We start from the raw sequence: 11,979 nt of genomic DNA on the forward strand, positions 1-11,979 counted from the left end.
AACTTAAGTAATTAGAGTTAAAAGCGGTGTCACATGTTAAGTAGGGTTTAAGATTCCCTAAATAATGCGTGACATGTTTGCTCTTGAATTATTCTGACATTTTGTTCCTTAATGTTCAAGGCTTAAGAGTAGGCGCTCACCGTTGATTTTTAGTTGGCCGATAGTTGTGCCCGATTTTAATTTGTATGAAGAATCGGCCAAATCGAATCGGCGTAGTGTGTGCACTCCCATACATGCCCATACTAATCAACTGCCCGACTAAACTATCGGCCGACGAAAAATCAACGATGTGCGCCTACTCTTACGGTTAGGGTTACCTACTCCAAGTTAATTTAGTTAACTACAAGGGTCTATTGTTAGATCTGCCTAAAATACTGTAAGCTTAAGAGTCGCCTAAAGAATGGCTACTTTACCTAAAATGTACTTTTGTAAAAACTTTAATAAATTCCTTAATCGACCTCTTTACACAAATCGGCCAGTGTCATCACCTTTCGAATCGATTGACATGTTATCGGTCGCATAGCAACGCGATCACCAACAAAACTGCAATTTTTAATTTATTTTCGTCGAAAATATCGTTTCTGGCTCGCTTTTTGAGCTTTGTTTTGTATTTTGTACAGAAAATGGATATTTTCTTGTGAATAAGAAGAATGTCAGTGCTGAGTTTGATCCCGGAGGACAAAAGGAAAGATCACAGGTTTGTTGGCTAATTATCTGCAATGCTTTGTTTTTATTTACATTTCAGATGAAGAATGGTTTTCTAGACTCTAGAATTGTCCGTAGAGACTAGAGGCAATGAATTATCCGGCGCAAAAGTATTGGCAAAACTTTTTCCTTAGCAATTTTTTTTATTAAATCAAGTAGGTAAGTAAGTAAGTCTGCCTAGCTACTTAGTGCTGTTTATATCACGCTACAATACCTACTTGGAACTCTCACGTAAGTTTATTCAATAAGTTTTATTTGTAGTACACTTAGAATGTATTATTTTCTTTATTTTTAGTTTTTAGGGTAGACTTTTGAACTAATTTCAAGTTGGATTGTTAGTAAACTACTCGAATTTTCCTACTTTAGTTAGATTTGCTTTCTTTAAAATAATTCTAGGATCTTTTTATGTTTCTTCTATTTCTCACGTGTTTTTTCTATTTCAATTAGTTTTTTTATACAATTGCCTAAGACCTTACTACCTAAGAAGTTATGGGCTAGTAGGTCCTGGAAATACCTCTATACATATACCTACCTCAAGTAGTAGATAATTATTAAAAAAATAATAGGTAAGTAAGTAGGTACTTAGATTTTTGTTGTTTTTGTTGTCGAGTTCGTTGTAACTAAGTTATTACATTATGTAATTAATTTAATTGGAAGAAAGTTTAATATAATAATAAAACTATCTACCTACCTCTAGGTTCGACATTTTTATAGGAATTATAACAAGACCCTGAATGAAATACTAAATAGTAGGTACGTATCTAACACCTTTAACCTTGCTATTATTGTTACGCTAAGTATTTTCTTCAACATTCTATTATATTAGGTAAGCCTTTTAATAGAACCTAAAGCCTTAATGGAACCCTAAATACTCAATTTAGGCCAGTCTTCAAATTTTCGGCATTTAACCTTGGTCCTATAGAAATTACGAACGGAAGAATTGCTCAATACAGAAGCTTTCTTTTTAAGTTTTCTATTGCCCATATATTCTAAGACCCTTGCTTGCTCAAATATAAATACTTTGAAATTGTACTTTTGACACTCAAGAACAGCGTGGCCTTTTTAATTAAGAAAGTTCACATGCACAGCAATCTGCACTGAAATAGGTAATTTTATTTGCCAATTAGCCCTTTCGATGCGACGTTATGTAGGAATAACGGAATTACGGAGAAAGCTACAGTCTTGTTAACGGGGCTTTACATGATGTAGGTAGATAGGAAACACAAGGGGGATGCATCAATTATAAGGTTACCTACACGTGCAAATTAGATTAATCTGCTTAGAATCATCAGTCCCAAGGTCTATTTGTGTTAATGCAATCGCGAATTTCAATAGGTTTTCAGCAAAATGAGATCTAGATTCTGAGATCTCCTTAATGAACCTTACAGCACAATGAGATGTAGATTCTGAGATCTTACGTAACTTTATTTATTACTTTATTATTACTTATTACAAATTATTTGCGATCCAGATTAGTTTGCTCATAATTTTTATAAGTTTAAAATAATGAGAGAAGTTGCCTTTTGTTCCTGGACTTTTATTTTCATTTACCAGACGCTAAATGGAGGATTTCGCGTACATTACATCCTGGGTTGGGGAGTGCCGATGTTCGCATATTTCTCATTTTTTCGCCTCTTACGACATCCATGGGAAAAGGAGACAGATGGATAATAAAAGAACGATAATGCACAAAAAATATGGCCCAATTTAAACATTTATCTCTTCCAGTCAACCTACAGGACAGCTGTTGTTTAAAAGCGGTAAAAAGTAAAGGCGGTAGTAGAGTAGCGTAGGGGTGGTTCTATTCTACTCTACCGTCTGAGGCTCTGATTACAGCTTACGATCACTGCTGAGAACACATACGGATGTGTTTTTTCTGTTTTGCCTGTGCGGCCGCTCACGTTTTACGTGTTTTATAATAAAACTAGCGGCCGCCCGCAACTTCGTACGCGTGGATCCCGTTTTACCCCCTTCATCTATCTTACGCGGTTTAGATTTTTTCATACAAATGTTTTTTCCCGCTAACTCCCGTTCCCGTGGGAATTTTGCAATATCCTGTTGTAACTAAGCTTTATGTTTACTAAGATACCTGCATGCCAAATTTCAAGCGTCTAACTTAAGCGGTTTAGATTTTTCATACAAAAGGATTTTCCCGCTAATTCCCGTTCCCGTGGGAATTTCTAAGTATACTATAACCTGCCCAGGAGTATGAAGAATAATTGTACCAAGTTTCGTTAAAATCCGTCGAGTAGTTTTTGTTTCTATAAGGAACATACAGACAGACATACAGACAGACAGACAGACAAAATTTCTACTGATTGCATTTTTGGCATCAGTATCGATCACTAATCACCCCCTGATAGTTATTTTGAAAATATATTTCATGTACAGAATTGACCTCTCTACAGATTTATTATAAGTATAGATTCTCCATACGGCCGTGCGGGCTCACACGCAAAGCGTGTTTTGCCGACGTAACGCCTATGCGGACAACACATACGTCTGTGTTTTGATATTATCTATTTTTATTCCAGAAAAGAATCCCTAGAGAGCGTCTACAGCAGCAACTCCCGACTGAACCTGCTCAACAAACGAAAGCGCCTCAACCCCCTCGTCGACATGTCTAACCCCTCGCTCAACAGTAAGGCGGGCGGCGACCGCTACGTCACGCAGCGGGTGCTCTCGGCCAAGACACACAGAGTCAAGCAGCTGCAGAACCAGCTGGCTGACGCCCATTATCACCTTCAGGTGAGATTTTTTGCAAATAAGACCCTACCAGTGTCATTTCCAAAGAGGAATCTTCTAGGTGAAGAAATGGGACGCCTAGACAACAACAACTCCTGGTTGAATCTGCTCAAAAAGCGCCTCAACCCCCTGGTCGACATGTCCAACCCCTCACTCAACAGCAAGGCGGCCGGCGACCGCTACGTTACGCAGCGGGTGCTCTCAGCCAAGACGTACAGAGTCAAGCAGCTGCAGAACCAGCTAGCCGATGCGCACTATCATCTTCAGGTATGCCAATCCAAACTAATCTAATATAATCCTACCGGTGACACCATCCGAAAAGATTCTTCTGGGTGAAGAAATGAGATATTGATGCCCGTTTTCACCACCAATCCCTAATTTTTAAGTGATTCCTTACACATAACAGGAATTTTGTTTTCAAAGGGGTCACTTAAAAATTAGGGATTGATGGTGAAAACGGGCATCAGACAAGCAGCTAATATAGGCAGCCGGCGGAAGGTCATTATCACCTTCAGGTCAGATTTCTTGTAAATTAGATCCCACCAGTGTCATGTCCAGAGAGAAATCTTCTGGGTGAAGAAATGGGATGCTCAAACAACAACAACTCCAGGTTGACTGCTCAACAAGCGTTTCAATCTTGTCGACGGCATGTCCAGCCCCTCGCTCAATAGCAAGGCGGGTGGCGACCGCTACGTCACGCAGTGGGTGCTCTCAGCCAAGACGCACAGAGTCAAGCAGCTGCAGAACCAGCTGGCTGACGCCCATTATCATCTTCAGGTATGCCAATCCAAAGTAAACTGATTTAATCCTACCAGTGACACCATTCGAAAAGACTCTTCTGAGTGGAGAAATGAGATATTCAGACAAGCAGCTATAAAGGCAGCCGGCGGAAGGTCATTATCACCTTCAGGTGAGATTTCTTGCAAATTAGACCCCACCAGTGTCATGTCCAGAGAGGAATCTTCTGGGTGAAGAAATAGGATGCTCATACAACAGCAACTCTTGGTTGAATCTGCTCAACAAGTGTTTCAATCTTGTCATCGACATGTCCAACCTTATCATCTTCAGGTGAGAATGCCACTAGTGCCAATGGAGACTAACCTGATTAATGCTGCTGGCTGATCGAAGATACGTTAATTCACACCTCTCGTTCTCACCGCTGCTACTACTGTGTAGCTAGGATCTACAGATTGATCGCAAATAAAAGTTCAAGTTAGTCCCTGGTGGAAACTCATCGGAGACAGATCTTCTCTCCTCTTCCCTCCCATTTCTCACTGTGAGGAACATTATAGTGTTCCTCCACAGACTGCGGTTTATAAGCTGTGTGGACAGGACGATTCATACTTCCACCACAAACGGAAAGACTTGTAAGCAACGCTACACCCGAAAACTACTACCGCCCTGTTGGCACAATAAGTTTGTTTAATTTTCTTAGTTTTATTGTCGCCTTGGGTGCGTTTTATGGAAATTAATTAATTAAAATTTCCAGGAGCTGAGCAACGAAAACCGCGTTTTGCGGGCAATACAAAAGAAGCAAGAAATTGCATTGCAGCGGTAAGTGTCAGTAGCTACAAAATCAAAAAATCAAAATCAAAAAATATTTATTCAGTTTAGACCACAAGTGGCACTTATGAACGTCAAAATGTTATTTAAGTACATAAAAAAAGAAAAGGTAGCCCTTATGGGGCACTTCACATGTCTCCTTATCTTTTGGGCCCTACCAGTTCCATTGTTTATTCTATGTATGTTGAATGAGAGTATGAAAAATAAAGGCAAGTCACAAGTTCAAACCCGACGAGGCTTTGACCCGTTGAACCCTGCGCCAAAAGACAAGCCGCGAAATGTTATTGTTTAGATTTTTTTCGTCATCTAAGTAGTCAACATAAAAGCTCTTTTTTCATTATTAATTTCATTCAGAAAGATGTAAAAGCTTTGAAAGTAGTAAAGTTCTGTGTTTATAAGCTCAGTCATTGACAACAACAAAAGTTGGAATAGTGTACTATTATTTATTATGCAAGCTACAATTTGTGTACTTTATCCATGAATAGTTATTTTACAACTACTAAAACTAATATTTTCCTGCCTAATCTCATGTTTTATCACTGAGATGAAAGTAGAGCTGAGATTTTAATTAAATTAAGTCTAAAAGCTTTCTAAAATAAAATTGAAATCTATTCTAGGTCTAAATAAATTTCGACGCTTAAGCGGATCGCGTAAGTTTTTCTTATTTTGCTATAATAATTACTTACAACAAGTCATCTTCATCATTGTCAGGTCAATTGAGACAGAAATACAGAGCAGTGTCCACTGCAGGAACTCAACTAGGGGCAAATTGACGATTTGACCTACTGCCCACGCTAGGTTGGGGAGGTCTTTTGTTAGCACGTTTATTCTTTTATTGCCTTTAAAGACATCCGCGGAAAGGGTGGGGCTAACCTATTAGACTCTGCCGGACTCATGTGGCTACTCATCATCATGTTACAATGTTTTTATGATTCTAGATACGAGAATTCCAACGCAGAGCTGCCCCAAGTGTTGAACTCGCACAATGAGGAGATCAGAATCCAGCAGAGCAAGTACAAGCAGTTGAAGCAGCAGTACAAAGAAGTGTCACAGCGGCTCAAGGAGAGGGACATGCAGCTGCAGCAGCTGAAGGATGACCACCAACATTTGTTGGAGTTGAGTAAGGACAGGTAAGTTATATTGTGAACGCTGTCCGTTGCACCTATTTCAACACTGGATCGTCCCAGCTATGACATTGTCAGGAGGGCGATCTACCCGACAGCACTTCTATCCCCATCACTTAGATGGTTGGCAGTCCACAACAGTACGTTTCTCTAGAAGCTTCCTGTCCCGTACAACCAAACTGTGGAATGGACTGTCGTCTGCGGTGTTTACGTACGGATACGACCTGCAAGCTTTCAAGAAGAGGGCGTATCTTCACCTTAAAGGCCGGCAACGCACCTGTAACGCCCCTGGGACTGCGGGTGTCTATGGGCGACGGTAATCACTTACTATCAGGTGATCCGTCAGCTCGTTTGCCTCCTGTCACATAAAAAAAAAGAAAGGGCGCTACTATCAATACTGGATTATTAGTTCCGAGTTTGGCCACGTTGGACAACCATATAATTATAACATTTACAGGAGGGCTATTTACCTACTATCAATACTGCGTTTTATTAGGTCCGATTTTTTCCACTTGACGTTTCAAAATCGTTTGACTATAAATCATATTTTATTTTATTGTATTTATTTAAACAACCCGTTTATGTCAATTTAAAATAGTGTTTAACTTTTTGTAATAAGCCCCATAATATTTTATTTAGTTAGGTAAATACTTAGTGTCAAGAGTGTATTCTTAAGAAAAACTTTTACTCAGGAACCTGCTAGAACGCGAGAAGCTACAGAACCAAGTGTCGGACCTATCTCTTCGGGTGCAGCAGCAGAACGAAACGATCAGCATGCTGCAGCGCCGCATAGCGCTCGAAGCGAAGAACTTCAGGCACCAGCTGCAGAATGAGATCAACAAGCACAAGGACACGAGGCACGATCTCGACCTGGCTATCAACAATGCTGATAAGCTTACTACTATTATTGAGGTCAGTAAAGTGGTACCTAAAGTTGTAGAGTTCACGATTTTATAGCATTTACTATTTTACAGTAAATTGTAATCAATATCAAAAATTCTAAGATTATTTATTCATCGAGAAAGAGTGGTATAATAAAATGTGGTCTTATGTTTTAGAGAAGTGCAGTTTATCTCACCGTCTATTTTGAAGTTTTCGTTTGACAAAAATAAGTTACTATTCAGACCTATTGACCTTTACAATTTCTTGCCTATTGTTTTCCTACGACCTTCATTAAATTTCTTTTTATCTGTTAAATCCCTTTTGCAAGCAAGATGTCAACACATACCAATTTGCAATTTATTTTTAGATGAAAGAAAAAATGTTGAGCACCGCTGCTAGTAGAAACGTGAAGTCTCCCACTAAGCCTCCGTCTACAATCACAAGTGCTCGTCCTCTTAGCAAGACTAAATCCAGCGTCGAAATCGCTAGAACCGAGGAAAGATCAAACGTAAGTAATTATTCAAGTTTCCTTTTTTGTTGCTCGTCGTTATCGTATTTTTATCGTTATTTTTTTTGTAGATGGATCAAAACATCTTGGCCAAGCTATGCGAGAATTCAAGGAGTCTGAGCAGTTGTTTATCCCACGACGAAGAAACATCATCTTCCACGGAACCTAAATCACGGTATGCTACTAGAAGTCGCACTAACTCCAATAGCACCCGTTCGACACCTAGCCAGAACCGAAAGAATTCCAAAGGTTCTGACGACATGATTGAATTGGCGAAAACTGTTCAAGATGGCATGGCTGATCTTGCTATCTTTGACGACGACATCGACTTCAAAAACTCATCTCCTGATGAAGTTCAAAAGAAGATTGATGTTCTTAAAGCAGATCTACTAAACAAAATAAAAAGTGATGAGGCTCCTTCAAGAAAGCCTAGTGCACTTCGAAGAATGTCTACAGAAGAGTCGATAGAAGAAGAGATAGTAGAATCGGAGGAAGCAGAACGTCCCAAATCTAGAGGAAGAAGAAACTCAAATGTTTCGTTCTTTGAAAATGTCACCGTTGAGGAGACTACTACTACAGTGACCATTAACAACGAAGATCGTAAACCAGTTAGAGAAAACAGTGTGTTAGAGAGAAAGCTATCTGGGAAACCTGTTGAGAAATATTGCAAAGACATAATACATGATATTGAGAAAAGCAACAAACTTATCGAGAGACACGTGAAGCAATTCAACAACTCCAGATTCGAGAGTGACAAGCTAGTTCAGCAGTTGGAGGCTGTGGATAAAATAAACGAATTCGTCAATTTTAATGGAGAAATTCCTGAGGCAGCGTTGACTGAATTGAATAATAACTTCAAGATGTTAACTGACAAAGTTTTGACTGATTCTGTACCAGCTACAAGGAAGAGGTCTATTTCAGGAAGAAGGAGTTCCAGGGCTGAGTCTAAGACGAATATGTTGGATGACGGCATGAGTAACCAGGACTTGCTTGAAGATTTGCTGGGGAAGAAATGACATAACCCTATCCTGGACAACGATGTAGAGATCTTCCAAGTATTGTAGCGATCTCGTTGTCAGGAGCCTTCGTTGGATCGATGATGGTATGCTTTTTGTATTAATTATTTATAATGAAATTATTGGAATTATCTTTGCCATTATGTGTAAAGGACCTTGTAACTTTACAAGTTTGTTTATTTATGGCCGTTTAATGTTCATGAATGAGCTTAAAGGGAAAACGGTCTTGTTTCACAACATGTAAACATTTCATTGATAAAGTTGTTCAATATCCATAACGAAGCCGAATACTATTTTTGGTAATTTCCCGGAACTTTCCTTTGGAATTTGAATCAATGGCCAGTAATGGGCTGTTATTACGGGACGTAGTAACTACTTCATATTTGTAGCACATTTTCACTGAGATGTTAAAGGTTTAGCAATAAAATCGTAATATAGTTCCCTATAGGTCAATTTAAAATAATCTTATAAAATTTAGTTCACTCTAATGCCAAATGTACTTCGCATATTGATCGATAAATATAGATCCTGCATAGATACAATTTTTCAGCTGTAAGCAATATTAGGCGGAATGTTTGATCAGTTTGTTAATATTATGGAAATATTTATAATAGTGTATGAATAATTGGTTATTTCAGTTAACCTTGGAACAGTCGATTCAGTCCTTTTCCTCTCATATTTTGTAAAGTTAACAAACTGTTGATGGTTTGTTTGTAATCAAAAGTACAGTTGGGTTCAAAATTGTGAGCACGTTTGTCTAGGGATGTGTGGTTAACAAATGCGCATGAATTAAACTATTTGAATAGTGTGGACGTTGAGCTGAAGCTACGAATCAAATTCAGAGAGCATGGCTTTAATTTAACATAGACTTCATACATACAATTATTTTACGCTTGTCTCTATGCATATTTTAATTTTTGAATTAACACAGTATGCAAACATCCGTCCTATTATATGGGATTAACATCTACAATAATAACGCTTCTTCATACTAATAGACTGATCACTCGTTTTTTGTCAAACAGCAAATGAGTAGCTAGAACATTGCCTGTTTTTTTTAAGACAGTGCGACTCCTTCTTTTTCTTATTTTCACTAGAATTTAATATTCTTCCGGTTATACCGTAGTAGCATCTCATACCAAAAATTAATGATCTGATTCTGTTTTCGTATTTATACGTAATCCTAAATCAAATCAAATGTCTTTATTTGCGTAATTCCAGGTACCTACATAAGTGGTCTTACATAGATTTGGTAGGTTTCACTGAAATTTGATCGAACGTTTAGGTACTCTACATTTTTCAAAAATATATCTCACGACATTATCTTGAGCTTAGCGTCAAGCGATCACATATCTTTTTTGAACAAAAGTTTTTGCACTCGACTGTACTTACCTATTGTAAATTATAATGGAATTGATGTTGTCGATTGAGTGGTTTCGTGTGGCGAGTTTTTTGTATCTCGATGTATAATGGCCTCTTTATAGATTGTTATTTATATTAACTATGTGATTGAGTGATAATAGAATATTATATTTTTGTGATTATGCGTTTTTTTTTCAGTTCCATAAATTCGATCGTTCGATTCCATAAATCCTAATTAAATTTTTTCTTATTTATAAGTACCTACAACACGACACACGTTTCAAGAACGTAAGCATCATAACTATAAGGTTGTGCTTGAATTAGTTGATATTCCTAAAGGAAGTTTTAAAATATCCAGTCACTTTCAAAGTGATGAGCCTAACAATTTAGGTTTTGTTCAAATTGGACTAGAGTATGCGAGTAACATTGACTTTGAAATGGGTTAATCCGTTATCTCAGTTTCAGGAGGCTTCAATGCTCCGATTAGGATCCTGGGAATGCCCCAAATTCAGGGATTAGTTACATAGCTATAATTTGGCAGCAAACATTACTTTAGCAAAATATGAAAACGTAGTTACATACTTAATATTCAAGACTGCACACGTTAAACGCATAATATTGTGGTTAACTTGCGTTTAGCTATTTCTTAGATAAACACATTTTTCGAAAGTAGGAATTCTGATTCTGAGAAATAGTTCAATTTATAGGAATTCAGATAGTTAACTTAATTAAGATACTTCATCCTGTCGAAATATTTATACCTACCATTTCTGGAACAGGAATAAAAAACATGAAAATTATAACGAAATATTTCTTCCTTGAAAGTATGTACTTCATTATGCTCTTTATGTACTCATTGTCGACAATGAAAACCATTTCTACGAAACGGGCACTTATGTTCACAACTGTACTTAAAAAGGTACACAAAATTCAAGTTCAAAATAAGAAAGCTTTCAGACTTGAGTGCAATTTGCACGGCCCCTTGAATGTAATAATGTTTCAATAGACTCATAATTAAACCCCCGGGAATCCAATCTGGGTCTGTAAACTAGACAGTTAAGTACAGCCAGGCCTGTTCTTCTCCGCGAGTTTACATCGAAAACAAAACACGCACGATGGCCCACCTACAGGATACTATTCGACAAGGCCTCACATACGAGCGAACATTGACTCACGCACGCGTATTCTTGTGTATGATGGAAGAAAATAAAGAAAATGGTGTACTAAATACTGTGCAGTATTTAACTGCCTAAATAATAATAAAAACACAGAATGTACTTTTTTAAGTTACCTCAAGACACTGAGAGGTAAATAAGTAGTTAATATTATTCATGATAATTCATGCTAATTAGGCTAAATCATGTATTTCCTCCGCCATTTTCCGCAGTTTGGCACCTCACGTCACATCATTTTACCGAAGTCAGCCCTATAGCTTCGGCGCAGTGCCGATCACTGACGTTTGTCAACAAAATGGTGCTTGACTCTTGAGACAGGCTAAATTACACCATATTGTTAATGACATTAAGCATACATTTTTTTAAATACCTTCGCGAAGTAAAACTTCTGTACGTAGTACTTATTATTATTCTGTGGTACAGCTGAAAATTAACTGTTAATAATTGTCCCTTTACTGCCATCGCGAGATAGTTAACCTTCGGCACGGTTTAAACGGTCTTAAATTCATTGGCATTAAGCTTATTTTAAAACGGTCTATTTTGTAAAAGAAGGGTTCGTTTGAGGGTGCTGAAGGGGTGGTTTTAATGATCGGATAATAATATTATTATCTGCAAAGTAAAAGATGGAACATGACATTAAAATTTGAAAAATATTTTTTTCAGAATAATTGATCGTTTAACTAATGTGATAATAACATCGATTGTGTGCATTATTATTCCTAATATTATCGGTTATAACTAATAATTCGATACAAATCAAGATTTATTAACTTACGAATATTATAGTAATGATACGCCAATACCGATACTATCACAGAATAAAAGTAGGTACTACGATACTACGAATGCTAAAGGTATTGACCGATCACGGTATTCGGTCGTCAACCCACGCACGCTTG

The 11,979-nt window shown here is 37.7% G+C and overlaps 1 protein-coding gene across 1 annotated transcript; it reads left to right on the forward strand.

Moving 5' to 3' along the window:
* Positions 1-520: 520 nt before the first annotated feature.
* LOC135071285 (lebercilin-like protein) lies at positions 521-9,472 on the forward strand. Its single transcript, XM_063965074.1, has 7 exons — positions 521-697; positions 3,240-3,453; positions 4,940-5,004; positions 5,952-6,143; positions 6,830-7,049; positions 7,387-7,527; positions 7,599-9,472. The coding sequence occupies exons 1-7, from the start codon at positions 651-653 to the stop codon at positions 8,541-8,543; spliced, it is 1,824 nt and encodes a 607-aa protein (XP_063821144.1). The 5' UTR covers positions 521-650; the 3' UTR covers positions 8,544-9,472.
* Positions 9,473-11,979: the final 2,507 nt, after the last annotated feature.

Source organism: Ostrinia nubilalis, chromosome 4 (genome assembly GCF_963855985.1).
Source record: "Ostrinia nubilalis chromosome 4, ilOstNubi1.1, whole genome shotgun sequence".
Lineage (NCBI taxonomy): Eukaryota > Metazoa > Arthropoda > Insecta > Lepidoptera > Crambidae > Ostrinia > Ostrinia nubilalis.

What these genes read in the sequence shown, in the direction of transcription:
- LOC135071285 (XM_063965074.1), top strand. Translation starts at nt 651, where the DNA reads ATGTCAGTGCTGAGTTTGATCCCGGAGGACAAAAGGAAAGATCACAG. An exon ending in GACAAAAGGAAAGATCACAG is followed by an intron (nt 698 to 3,239) that starts GTTTGTTGGCTA and finishes TTTTTATTCCAG; the next exon opens with AAAAGAATCCCTAGAGAGCG. An exon ending in ACGCCCATTATCACCTTCAG is followed by an intron (nt 3,454 to 4,939) that starts GTGAGATTTTTT and finishes TAAAATTTCCAG; the next exon opens with GAGCTGAGCAACGAAAACCG.